At 36.7% G+C, this 14,823-nt stretch overlaps 1 protein-coding gene across 1 annotated transcript in view; it reads right to left on the bottom strand.

Annotated features, from left to right (window-relative positions):
- LOC131436766 (uncharacterized) overlaps positions 1 to 14,823 on the bottom strand; it is a 62,441-nt gene that overhangs the window by 14,174 nt on the left and 33,444 nt on the right. Inside the window, exon 2 of the mRNA XM_058605670.1 lies at positions 1,978 to 2,317. Coding sequence (XP_058461653.1) covers positions 1,978 to 2,317 — 340 coding nt within the window. The remainder of the gene's footprint in view (positions 1 to 1,977; positions 2,318 to 14,823) is intronic.

The following is a 14,823-nucleotide window of genomic DNA, read 5'->3' as shown; positions in this document are numbered from 1 at the left end:
TACAAACCGACACATCCGCTCGCAGTGCCAAATGATGCAAAACTGGTTTGATGTGTCTTCTCGCCTTGACGACCGGAAGGCAAATGAGAACTACGACCTGAGCGTTTGAGGATTTTAACCACTCAGAAGGTGCGCTCTCCGTTGCCGCTGTTTGAATACGTCTTCTCGCCCCGATGTCTGGTTCCATCCAACGCACAAGAAGAAATGATCGATTTTCGACCACGGTTCCCATTTTATAACGTTCAGTTGAAGATATGTGCCTGACTACCTCAAAATCGACGTCCTTGCGCGAAAAACCCAAGCAATAGTAAAGAGTTTTCCGCGTTGTTTTAAAATTTTCAGAAAACCTAATTTTTGAGTTGTTTGTGGTTATCTCACACTGTTCAAAATATTATCCTAAATTCCTGATCATATTTTTGATGAAATAGTGAAAGAATTATGTTGCTGCCATTAATACAAGTCGAGATATTCACGATTAAGTTCTGCCCATTCTTCCATATGGTTAATTTTGAAAAGGCGCCCCATAGTAAAGTAAGTTTGACAAAATTTGAGAAAATTAATGTAATGTTTATTAGAATCGATAGAACGATCAATATAATTTAATGTTTTAAGTTGATTTCATGCTAATCTTGTCCGCGGCTCCGCGCAGGGGGCATGCGCAAGGTCCAATTTTGGCACACTCTCTCCAACATATCGGCCGGTATTTCGCGAATAATCCCGCTGGCTCATAATTCACATCAAACAGTGTCTTTTTAGGATGCATTAGTAGCTCTTGCAATTTTGCTTGTTGACGTATCCATTCAACCAGAAATGAGCATCGTCGCTGAACACAAATTTTCGATAAAAAAGTGGATCTTCCTCCAACTTCGCCAGTGCCTATTCATGATTCAATTATAGACCAAACGACGATTCATGATAAAATTATAGAGCAAATCGAACAAGTTTGACAACGACTCACACACTCGTTCAATGTTACTCTAAAGTGAGTACAATTTCACTCACTTTCGTTAAAAGTGGAACTACTCTATAGTGAGCAGAGCTTGTTTACTCACTTTTGAGTAAATATGGTATTTGTCAAATTCTGAGTAACATTTATTCAGTGCTACAAATGGTAAAATTAGCTCGAGTGAGTAAACATTACTCAATCATTCGAATTGAATAAGGGATTGGAATAAGGAATTCTTTGCTTTAAACAAATAAGTATGTCAGTATTTGTTTAAAGCAAAGAATGAAGGAAGCCGCTACCTGTTCATCGGTCATTGGAAATGATCCTTCTGCCTTCCTCCGTTCCGTCTCCGACAAAGGGAAAAGTTTAGTGAACGTAAATTTTCACACAACGTTTTCAAAGCTCTGTGAGTAAAACTTGTTGTCAATTTAGAAACTGAGTCGAAGTTACTCATTCTTCTAAATCAATATTACTCACTTTTTGACATTTGAACTAAATGAGCAAAAGTGAGTACAAATTACTCACTTGAGAGTAACATTGAATGAGCGTGCAAGACACGATTCACGCGTGATCTGTCAAAAACAGTGTTGCCAAAAAGATTATAGCAAGAAAATCACCCTTTATATTATTATTCTGAAGCGCGTGAAATCAACTAATTTATTTTTAATGCTCGATTGTAAGCAACATTTCCAATTTAAAATGGAACGTAAAATTCAGGTTTATTTGACACAAACAAAATCGTTCCACACTTTCCTACGGCTTTCAAATTCATAGGAAAATTTATGTGACCAAAGGTGCAGTTGATTGCCGCCAATTATTTAAATTCGCTATTTCATCATTTTTCATAGCGTTACTGAAATTTCGACTATCAAGGCTCATCAGTACTCCTTAAAATGTCCAATTATAATCACTAATTAAGCGGGCTTGGAACACCGATCTCAATGGGTAATCTGTGAAACAATGCACTTTTCACTTGAGTGATACCTTTTGCTTGGGTTAATATTATTTTTATTTGGTGATATGATACTCACTGTATCGAGTGCGCGCATCTTCCTGCTGGTGCACCTCATTGGCATCACCGTACACTTGCAGCAACGTTCGCTGCATCAACTTGGGATCCACTGTCGGGGGCTGACTCATGCGGCCACGCCTTGAGGATCCACTCGGGCTCCAACTGGAGAATGTCCGCGAAACTACACTGGCTGGATATGGTGCATTGTTCGGTCCTATGCAATTAGAACTGTCCGTGAGAGCGTTTCCTGATATGTACTTTAAGTTCCCACTGCTAGAACATTTCTCTGTCGCAAGGTTTGGCCATAAGGCCTGTGCAGCTCGGGTGATTTGAATGCAAGTGAGTACGAGTACACATATCTGCAAGAGTAAAAACAAAACTAGTTTTAGGATTAAAATAGTCTGTAATTAATTAGGTTACTCGGAGAAAACATTTGCTCTTCTTTAGCGGATCTTTTTTACAGCTTGAAACCTTGAAAAGCAACTCGAATAGACATGCGAATTGATACATTGCAATAAATACTGAAGTGTGTGTGAAAAGAACCGTTCTTTCCAAGTGGGTTAACATGATAAGCGAAAATTTGAATATCGATCGATCGATCCATTACCACCTATACTCGATAGTCGGTTGTGGCTGCGTCAATTCGGATTTCGATAGCCCATAGTGATTTAGCCACCGTCGAGAAGCAGTTGAATTAAAAGTAGTGCCACTAGTGACCTACTTTCCATCTTTCTCTGTCGCGTTTCAGAGAAAAAATAAGAATCAAAGTGAAATAAATAAAAGCGAGGTGGTGTGAATTGTCTCACTCCATCACATCAGGACCGTTCGTGAATTCTCAAGCCCATTAACTATCTTTGCGACTGAATCAAGATTTGATCCACGCGATGGAAGCGGTTAAGCAAACAATGGGCGCTTACTCGGATGTAGGTGAAGAGAGACTGAAAAGTGCACTTGAAATTGAATTTAATAGATTGCGGACAAGTTGCAACCGAAAGAAATGTCTACGGGTTTAGAGGAACGTAATCACAGATGAGGAAATATAGTTGAATCCCAGACAAGGTGTGTCTTTCGGGGCAATGAACTATCTTTTCTCAAGGTACAACGACAAAACATGCACGCATGCTTGCGTGTGTAATAGGGAAATGTGTTTCTGGATGAACATCATCGGAATCAAACATGATGTGCTTCGTTTTCCAAATAGTTCTGTATTAATAACGCATGTCGAGGTCGTGTTTAAAAAACGATTATAGAACAATATTATTACAAAGAAACGGGTATCCACCGGTTGACGCCATTAGAGCCTACTTATCTATGCACTTTGGAATAAGCTGTATTTTTATTGATATGACCTACTTGAGATCTGGCTGAAAGTTCAATTCGAAAATGAAATACGTAGTGTTCAATTTGAGTGGGTTTTTATTATCTGATGATCGGTTTTAAAACCTGCTTGGTTCAAAAACCTTAGTACTTTGCTTAACGTTTATATGGTTCTACTTCTAGCTGAAATGGTTGCTCTGGATGATTACCGGTAAAGCCAGAAACTTAATATGATGTTTGCTTCCCAACTTTTCGAGCCACATTGAGCACAGAAAGATTGTGATTTTTTCAATAATGACTGGAGAATATATCAAATTTGAGAATATATAAAACACAAATCAATCTGTGAACCTGGCAACTCTGGTTTCAGCTGTCATATAAATAAAACGTGTCCGCGATTCGCACGCTTACTTGTGGCTACTCAGTGACATAAAATAGTGTTTTACTCAAAATTGGATGGAACTCTATCAAATTTATCAACTGATAAAGTCAGTTGAATGTTCGTTGACTTCAAATGTGACATCCGTTGTACATCGGCCAACGTTTTCTTTCTACTACTACTCAACTTTTGGATAGACATGGTTTTTGCAAAATTGGGTACCGGCTACTCAATTTTTGCAAAAACCATACCTACCCAAAAATTGAGTAGTTGTATAAAGAAAAAGGTGACCGATGTGCGACGGGTGTCATTTTAATTCAGTGACACTTTCATCAGACATCGTATCAATCAATTTGAAAGGGTTCTACCCATTTTGGGTAAAACACCATTTTGTTCCACTTATTAGCCACAAGTAAGCGTGCGTGAATAAATGAGACATTTACACTAAAAAAAGTGTAATCAATAATTACCATTGCCAAAGATTCTTTAACTCTTCTCAAAAGTAAGTCAAGAATCAAAATGGCAAACCGATAACACGCTTGCATGTGTCTGGAAGATCTCCCCCCAGACGCCTGGCAACGTCTGCCAGAAGGTTTTGCGGGAATGTCAGCAGAATTCCGGCAAGAGTCTAACAACAATGCAGCAACCGTTTCCGGCAGAGAATTTCGCCTAGCTGTTATTAACGGTTCTGTTTCTGCCGGATTTTTTCCATACAATACTGGCAGGACCGTTTTGAATCGGTTCTTCATTTGTAGCGCTTTGGTTTATTTTTTTTAATCAGAAATTTAAATAAAGAGCCCCCCCCCCCTCCTTTGGTCCCAAAGATCAGTTACTTGCAGGAATGCCTGATTTCAGCAGACTTTGTAGTATATTTGAAAATGAATCGTCGCAATAAATTATGGAATTACCTTGTTAAAATATTTAACGTTTTTAGCAATTTTTGAAGGGAACAATTTATTTTTCTCAACTTTGCTCATGAAAATGACCTCTCAAGTACGTGGAACCGATTATTGATTGTATATAAAGGGTGATTTTTTAAGAGCTTGAGAACTTTTTTAAACAATAAAACGCATAAAATTTGCAAAATCTCATCGGTTCTTTATTTTAAACGTTAGATTGGTACATGACATTTACTTTTTGAAGATAATTTCATTTAAATGTTGACCGCGGCTGCGTCTTAGGTGGTCCATTCGGAAAGTCCAATTTTGGGCAACTTTTTCGAGCATTTCGGCCGGAATAGCCCGAATTTCTTCGGAAATGTTGTCTTCCAAAGCTGGAATAGTTACTGGCTTATTTCTGTAGACTTTAGACTTGACGTAGCCCCACAAAAAATAGTCTAAAGGCGTCAAATCGCATGATCTTGGTGGCCAACTTACCGGTCCATTTCTTGAGATGAATTGTTCTCCGAAGTTTTCCCTCAAAATGGCCATAGAATCGCGAGCTGTGTGGCATGTAGCGCCATCTTGTTGAAACCACATGTCAACCAAGTTCAGTTCTTCCATTTTTGGCAACAAAAAGTTTGTTAGCATCGAACGATAGCGATCGCCATTCACTGTAACGTTGCGTCCAACAGCATCTTTGAAAAAATACGGTCCAATGATTCCACCAGTGTACAAACCACACCAAACAGTGCATTTTTCGGGATGCATGGGCAGTTCTTGAACGGCTTCTGGTTGCTCTTCACTCCAAATGCGGCAATTTTGCTTATTTACGTAGCCATTCAACCAGAAATGAGCCTCATCGCTGTACAAAATTTGTCGATAAAAAAGCGGATTTTCCGAATGGACCACCTAAGACGCAGCCGCGGTCAACATTTAAATGAAATTATCTTCAAAAAGTAAATGTCATGTACCAATCTAACGTTTAAAATAAAGAACCGATGAGATTTTGCAAATTTTATGCGCTTTATTGTTTAAAAAAGTTCTCAAGCTCTTAAAAAATCACCCTTTACATAGCTGAAATATTTATACTTTTGTCGTAAATACGACTTACTTTACTATGGGGTGCCTTTTCAAAATTTACCCTCTGAGAGAGTGATAAGTTTTTGATCGTGAATATGTCTCGTTGTATCTAACGAATCAACATAATTTTTGCTACATGCCATCGGAAATATGATCACAATTTCATGGTAAAAATTTTAGTTGTGTGACATAATCCAAAATAATTCAAAATTAAACTTTTCTGAAATGTTTGGTATAAACGAGTATCAATGATAAAATTTCATGAGGCGCGTTTGCCTTTCTCGTATTTCTAAAGCTCATAGCTCAGTAATCTGTGAAAGGATTTATATAATCTAACTACCAATGGAATCGAAATTTTTCAACTTAAACGTGTATAGAAAAAGCATTGAAGTATTTCAATAGTACACTATTGAAAAACCTGTCTCATTTGACCCATGTCACCACCAGCCAATCAGAACGCGTTCTGAGAAAGAGAACAGAATATCTGCTGCTGTACAACAATTGGTTGGAGAAAATTGTTCTGAACAGTGCTTAATATCGTAGTGAGTTCCACAATTTGGTCCTTCTGAAAGGCAGGAATGAATCCCGTACAGCATCCTGATAGTTTTTTTCAACGAAATGCAAATCCGATATTAAATAATCGAAATTAAAATTGTATATGCTGCTATTTTTATAGCCGTTAGGACCGCCCATTATTGAAAAAGTTACAAACGAAATCACGTAAAAAGAAACCTGTTGACAAAAATTAGATCAGTTTGGATTCTATCACCACTACGAGCAGATGTATTTTTTGTCGTTTGCAAAGCTAGTTTCGCTTCCGACAAAAGCGATTACGTCACAGCTGCCAGTCATTTCCATTGGTGAAAAAACAACGGCGGAGAGCATTACACAAAATCAGCCGTTCTAATGGCTCTAAAAGTTTTCTAAAGAACTATTAGGATTTCTTGCTCGCAAATCGAAGGTAAATATCCTCAGTTTAGTGCAAATAAAGAACAGTTTGATTAGATTTGTGCACTTTTCCCTGTGTGAAATTCACAGTAATCGAGATCAAGTGAAGATCTTTGTTTTTGCGAAAAATGTAAAAAAGGGGAAAGCTTGAATAATTCATACAATTGATCAACTAATTGATATTCGGAAGTATTAAGGAACATGTCAGTTGTTTTCGTATTCACGACATCCAGTTATGTCTCTGATATTACCCACCCGTCTTTTTAGTTAGTTTTTCATACGGAATGTTTAAAAAGTTTATTATCGGGCCCGATGTAAAATGAACTTGTAGTCATCTAGGCTATTTTTGATTGTGTTGGTAATTTTTACCCGAAATTAAGTCGCGGCAGGCCAGAAGCAAGTAAATATCGTGATCAGGGTTCGATTTTGTATTGCGTTGGAGGATGAGAAGTAGGTACAATTCTGTATTTAAATATATGTATTAAATCTGCATCCTGTACGAAATCCGCATGACTGTATACAAATCAGTACATTACAGGTAATTATGTATGCATGACAACTCTGTTTGTAAATGAAAAAAAATAAACACAGTCTAGGTAACAGACTGATTGTTGTTGATAGGGTAACGTGGCGCTATTATGACATATGCGAATACTGTCCCAACTAAAGTAATATTCGAAATGACCGTTAAAATGATTGAAGAATCCAATTTGAGTGTCCTGTCTGTTAGTCTGTGCTTCATTTCTCAATATACGACGTGACGTGGTGAGAGAATGATGCAATTTCGACAGCAAAACTTTGAAAGCTGCCGGAATCTTACCAGCTGCCAAAATTTCTCACAAGCGGAACTAACAGTTCTATCTTCCTCTGACAAAAGGGCTTAATTGCAAATGAGTGCCTATCTTTTTTTACTTTCCCTTTCGGTTATTACGGAGCCGTTATAGAAATGTATTTAAAATTTTCTATATAAATCCAAAACTTTTTGTTTTGACTTGAAAGTTTTACAAAAAGTTTGGTTGATGTCAGAATGAAAGTGCCCACGACCGTTACATTTGATCAAAGTAAACCTGTCAAAATGAATCACTAAAGGGAAACTTTTATAAAGCATCCCAGCTGGCTTAAACGCCCTTTTCCTTTTTTAAGCATTCAAGATTTTTCTAAACTAAGTTTTATCACTAAAATTATCTTTCCGTAGAATCTTTCTGCTATACAAGTTTGGCAGTTGTCGTTAGCTGAAATATATGAAGAAACTAAAAATAACATTAGACAGCTTTTCGGTGTAAGGCTTCGCTTCGACTAAATAAACATTTTATTCATATAAGACGTCTAATGGTCGGTTGCCACTGGGTAACTAACTTTTAGAGCAAATTCAGCAGCTGCAAGATTCATATGAGTGGTCTATAATGTAAATGAAACTGAAACAAACGTATCCCCAGCAATCCGTTTTAGTTTTATTTATTCGACCAGTTCTACTGTCAAATTTAAAACTGGTATACACTGCCGTTCTATTTTTTCTATATTTGAAACACAGATAAACGCTGCAGAGAAACAAAACCCTTTCATTGATATACTAATTTTCTCATAACAGTCCCTCTAAGAACTCTGATACGAACTAGATTCAGCAGTATGCTTCGATTTAAAATATTGTTTTATAGGTTTGTAACGATTATTAAAACAAAATGTAGCGCTCGGAGGATCTAAAATGTTGCTTCCCGATTGGTATTTGTTGATTACGCAAGTAATATCAGATGCAAACAATCTTTTATCTGCTGTTCTTCTATATCCTTTTCCTGTTTTTCTTCTATATCGACATTTCAAGGGGCATATTGCATCATTGTTGTGGGGCATATTATACAACTGATGGAGCATTATGTCTATGGTAACTGACTGACTGACAATAAGGCCATTTTAGAGAATCACATCTACCGGAATCATTGAAAATTATGTTCCTCAGGCATATTGCAATATAATACCCAAATTTTCGAAGACAATATATTAATACATTTAGAAATATCTCAATGTTTTCTTAAGGGGGTTTCCCCATCAGTACATCGCATTGAATCGCTTCATTTCGCTCTAGGTGCCGCGCTCACTCTGTCAGCACCCAAAGTCAAAGTCAAAGTCTTGGCATTACATTCCTTTTGTGGAATTTGGCCTTTCTGTTTCAACAGACTTTTATCCTAATTTAATTCTAACATAGTCACAACGATTTGAATTTATTAAAACATATTATTACTATTATTACTTAAACATCATCTTAGGTAACTCGTCATTAATTATGAAATCTACTCGGAAATATTATTCGAACCAAACGATTAACTTCTATAAATTATAAAATAAGCTGATATTTTCAGACATTTTGTTGATAATTTCATAAACTGTTTCGAGTTTGTTTGTATCATTGCATAATTTTTATTCTAATTTAGCTATTGGTTGAACTCATGGACGCAGCTGGAATCAGAACTAAGTCTTAAAAGGGGTCTTTATTAAATTGAAACTCCAATTTTCTTTATGAAATGATAAATAAGTTTCATGTATGAAAGGTCATGACAAGCAAGAATGTCTCGAACTGGGACATTGGATAGTCTACCTTGGGTACGCAAAGAATTTATTAGTTGAGATCTGACATCACGATACTCCACGCATGTCCAAACGACATGATCAATATCCCGATAACCTTCTCCGCAAGCACAATGATTAGTCTCGGAGAGCCCAATTCGCAGGAGACAATTTCAACAGACTTCGCAGCCGATTCTTAGCGTACAGAATCATTGCATGGCTAGTACTATGAATCCTACTGACACTAAGAATCCTTCCAGGTCGGGGCTCGAGCATACGACAACTAGCTTGTAAGACCAGCGTCCTATGCATTGAACCGCCAACCCGGGGTAACCGGGGTCAGCACCCATAGGCATCGAATATAAAATTGATCCGGTAATTCGTGAAAGAAAAATTAAACAAAGAGAAACTGTCATTTTCAGTTGAGTTGGGCACTTTTGTCGTGAGACGATAGAATGATTTTTTTGGCTATAAAGAATGCTTACATAAAATTTAAGTCGAAAAATACAAAAATTAATCCTATGTATGAAAGAGGTTTTCGATGGAATGGATCCATAAGAATTGAGAATATTTTTACAAATAGGATAGGGGAGACCGGGGCTAGTTGGCCGAGTTTCGTTTTCGGAATTTCAGTACGCTTTCTGGTTAGACATTTTGATAAACACTTTGCTCTGTCATGAAGGTACACCTTTTGAGCACATGTGTGATTTTTTTCATTTCTGTATGGAAATCAGGAAAATAGATATTAACAATCAAATGCGGACTAAAAAACCAACCACAGAGCCAATGTAAGTTGGACGAGTTTTAAAAAATATGTGAAAGACATAAATTGTATCAATAAACGTTTTCCTTAATTTAAAAATGTCTGTATGCATCATTTTTATTACGACCTTGACGCTCCTCCGAATTAGCCTTGGGGAGAGGTCTGTTATTTGCAAGATGGCTTACATCTACAGCAGATTCTATAATAATGGACGAGTTTTGTTCGGGGTTGGGTCAATTTGCGAGAAATCCTGTCAGGAAAAAAAAATGCTAAGAGTTTAAATGGCATTTGATGCATAAAATATTGGAATCATATTTTCTATCGACAATTTCCAACTTTTAATGGTTCTAATCTCTTATTTCTATTTGTCAATGATTTTAATTTATTTTCATCACTTATTTCTCATGTATACTTTTCCTTATGATCATCAATATAAACATAGAATCCAATTCCGTCCAAAAAAAGGATAACATTTTACGAAAATCCAAGTGCACTTTACTCTAAGCCACAATTACAACTCGGCCAACCAACCCCACACAAAACTCAGCCAACTTGCCCCAATGAATGTTTTCGAGAACAGTCACGTTTAACAAAAATAAAAGTAAGGTTATACTGAAAACCAATATTCCATTTTGTGATGTTTGAATACCCTTTCCAATGGTACCATGTTTTTGGAAATCATATATAAATTGATTCACGTTACACGTATTACTGTACAAGAACAGAAATTTACTCACCAGTGCCGAAAAAAGGAAAAACGTGCTCCTGCACAAACGACAACACAGAAACACCTTAAATTGCGTCGGTACATGGGTGACCTAATGCTCCATCAAAATCGTTATAGATGTCGCCCTTACGCACAATAGCCTTTTCAGTAATGCTGTTCGTCCAACCAGCCTCGGTCTCCCCTACCCGATAAGCTGATCATGACAAAATTCAAATTGTATCTCGCTTTGATATACTTATCACAATTTTTATTTGAGCTACTGCAGAGGCTCACAGTAGAATTTCTTGTGAAAACTACTTTCTATTATCAATTTTTTATTACTTGCTGATCGATCGAGACGTTGACATAATACATAATTTGCAACTGTAACGAATATTTCCAATACCTCGAGCGTCGATTTTTACTATCGATCAATTTTCCCTCGAAATAATTACTGGTCAGTTCTCACTCACTTTCTACAAAACAAAAACGATTCGCACGAGTTTGTCATGCCTGGGCCAGCGAAATGAAAATGAAAAGCTTCACCATGGCGAGATCATACAGACTCGCAATGAGAAAGGTGAAGTATCTGTGAATGTTTGGCCACATGAGGCACCATCAGTCGTGGTATAAAAGAGGTAGCAATGATTCATGCCTTTTGTTTTACACGAAAGCATATTGTGGCAGCAGGAAAAAGAATTTGCTGACCTGTTTCTTGAACGCCTCGGCGCATAGTGCACCAACGTCACGTCGTTCCAAGCATATGGGGGCTGTTATTTGCGAGCTACTCTTTGAAGCCAACGAACGACGGAACGAACGGATGGTGCAGCAATTTTTGCAGCAGCCTGCTCTTGGAAACGCAGACGACTTTTCGTGATGCTGCTTAATCGTGGAGAAAAGGGTACTGAATGGGAAACGAAAAACAAAACATGATACTCATTGTAATTTCTTTTCCAGGCGCCCTTTTGCTGCATGCCTTGCAACCCTGAGAAACATTCCGTTTTGAAAAGTATTTCGCTCAATTTACAATAATTTATTCATGTGCATGCTCATGAAAGTTCTTATTGTCGTAATTGCTGTAGCCGAAGGTATCTAATATAAGGTTTTGTTTTTGTCCGGTGAGGAAAGTTTGTAGATTATAAAATGTTACTCGTTTCAAATTCTTATAAACTATAAAATAATAGTGAAATATTACTTTTCCGAAAAAAACATGAAAAAGAAAAGTTATTCGACTTCCAAATGTGGTCTAAAATCCATACGACAGCTTTATGAAGCAATGCATGAATTCCTTCCAACTGTGTAATAGATGAAACAATAGAAATCTCATTCGTCGCGTACCAACGTTTAACGCGAGAAACACGATGGGGTTTTGGCTCAACCATTCCGCAGCATAGTTTCAAGCATCCAAATATAAATTATGATATGAGCATACCGTCGAGATTGATCTGCTCAGATACTATGTTACAAGCCTATCAAGCATGAAACACACGTCGGAAGTATCAGTTTCTTTGGGGTTCCAACAACTGGTAGGTGTACAGACAAAACAAGAAAAAAAAACATTTACGGTATCCGTTTCCTATGTTGAATCCATGCTAATTGCATTAGTAGTGCCAGTGGCGTTGGTATTGACGTATCACCATCCTCCCCAATGAGGGAATGTTTCGATATCGATTTATCTACGATATCCGATGAATTTTGAATTGGTGGTTTTGAGTGGGTTAAGAAGATTTTTTGACGTGAATACGTCTTACTTTACTATAGGCATCTTTTCAAAATTGAACCTCTGATAGAGTGATTAGTTTTAGAGCGAGAATATCTCTTGTTGTATTTAAGTTCAATTTGATTTTGCCTATACAATCAATGTAAAAAACGACTTTTGAACCGAGGCCCGGAGGGCCGAATGTCATATACCGTTCGACTCAGTTCGACGAACTGAACAAATGTCTGTGTGTGTATGTATGTATGAGTCTATGTGACAAATATTGTCACTCGATTTTCTCAGCGATGGCTGAACCGATTTTCACAAACTCAGATTCAAATGAAAGGTCTTATTGTCCCATAGATCGCTATTGAACTTTACTTTTATCCGACTTCCGATTCCGCATTTAAAAGGCAATATGTGCAAATCTATGAGAAAATGCGCACTCAATTTTCTCGGAAATTTCTCAACCGATTTTTAGAAACTAAGATACAAATAAGACTAAGAACTTAGAAACTAAGATGCACAAACGAAACGCACTTCGATTCCTCAGCAACGGTTAAACTGATTTTCATAAATCAAATTAAAGCTCTTAGTGTTTTAAAAAAATACTGTGCAATTGCATCCAGATCCGACTTCCGATTCTGAACATATAGGAAAATGAGTATCAAAACTTTCAAACTGTCATACAAAATGATGCAATATCGGTACGCATCGGTACGTGCTGGTACGGAAGAAGAAAACGTGCTTTGTTTAATTTTGTATAGCGTGCAGGGTTGCCACATTTCAATCTATATAAACTTGACATAACTGTTTACAAATTAAAAAGGTTATTGTAGTTTATACCAAAGAAAGTTTTCGATTTTATTCAAGTTTGAAAAAAAGTCTTGACAGAATCTTTTAGTGATGTTTTTAAAAACATAAGTAATATGAGAAAGGCATCATTATACCACTAGGTGGATTAAAAAAGGTTCTTAATTATTAGTTTACGTTTCGTCTTTGACTCTTTATTGCGTAGTAGTTTATGTTAAACTGCTAGCGCGATCTGACAGCTCAACCTAAACCGGTAGCAAACATAACGATAATGCTATTTGCAAAACACTTTTTGCTATTACACCGTATTGTAATGTCTAAACTAATGTTTCAGCCGAAACGGTTTTAATTCCTGTCAATGTGGGAAGTATATAAGTACATTCAACAATCACTGGATAATATAACGAGAAAGCTTCAAATCATAAAATGTGATATGGATGAGGATTATGTTGGTTATATTCTATATTAGCTTAGTTCTTTGGATATTTCTCTATGTTAGTTTTTTTTTTAAATTGTTTATAATGGATACTTCAGTTAATAAAGCGGCAAAAATTAATGGCCCAAAACTAACTGTTTTCCGGATCTGACATATTTGTTTTGGCCGGGTCGGGCTTTGTACCGTTACGCGAAACCGGTGATGGAGTGGTACGAATTTTTGGTGATTTTTTTCTGATGCATATTTTTCGCGTACAGTCTTTATGCTGCTGTAGTTTGGGTTTCTTATTAAAAACTCGACTTTCAATGCATCGAAGCTATTCGACAAAACTTTTTACGGTTTGCTCTTCGTTGTCTCTCTGGGAAGGATGCCTACGACCACAGAGAACAGATATACAGGCACGCATATGAACTGTGTAAAACATTTGCTCAGTCAGCGTGACAAATAATTGCAGATGTCATCGCGATCGACACTATTTTGGGTGCCGCTTCCACATGAGACACTTCTTATACAGGGTGCTAAATTTACTTCACGCTAAATTTTTGTTTTGCTCTTGGTTAAAATCACAATTTGATTTCGATTGAAATCCCGTGTGTTTTAAACGACATGAAAATAAAGTTGTCTATTACATCTATGGAAATCGTGTGAGAAGTGGGGCGAATAGTCGACTAGGTGGCAGTAGTGAACTCCTTGTTCCCAATATATAGTAATTTTAAAATTTACACAGATTTTTGAAAATTTTTGTTCGGTATATCTACACGGAAAGACCGATATCAGCATTTTGGCGAAAAAATTAGTTGATTTTCTGATTTTAGTTAGTTATTTTTTGAGACAACTAAAAAAATCTTACTTTTGCTAATTTAGATTTTTTAATTCTAATTTCCTTGATAATAATAAAATATTTATTGAAATGGCTATTTTTTTAGTTGAATTCACCAATTGTCATTTCTTAGCTAAGACACACTTCATATCCATTCAACTAATTTTTTAGTTGAATTAGAGAAATGAAACGTTGTTTTCAACCAACATAAATGGTTGAATTGGTTTCTGCAATTTGCAGCTATATGGCGCTCTGTCGTCGAAATAACGCACCGTAATGACTACTAGCCACTAGATGGCACACTACTACCGAAAAAACTTTCAGTCGCGGTTGTCTTTTCTATATTGGCAGGTATAAATACGATGTTGTATTGGAGAAAAAGACATAAGCGAAACTTCTTTTTGAACATTTTTCTTCTAAATCGCTGTTTTCTTCATTCGACTTCGCGAAATCGACTCTCTCAC

Source organism: Malaya genurostris, chromosome 3 (assembly GCF_030247185.1).
Source record: "Malaya genurostris strain Urasoe2022 chromosome 3, Malgen_1.1, whole genome shotgun sequence".
Lineage (NCBI taxonomy): Eukaryota > Metazoa > Arthropoda > Insecta > Diptera > Culicidae > Malaya > Malaya genurostris.
Note: the sequence above shows the minus strand (reverse complement) of the source record. Positions and strands in the feature narration are given on the sequence as shown.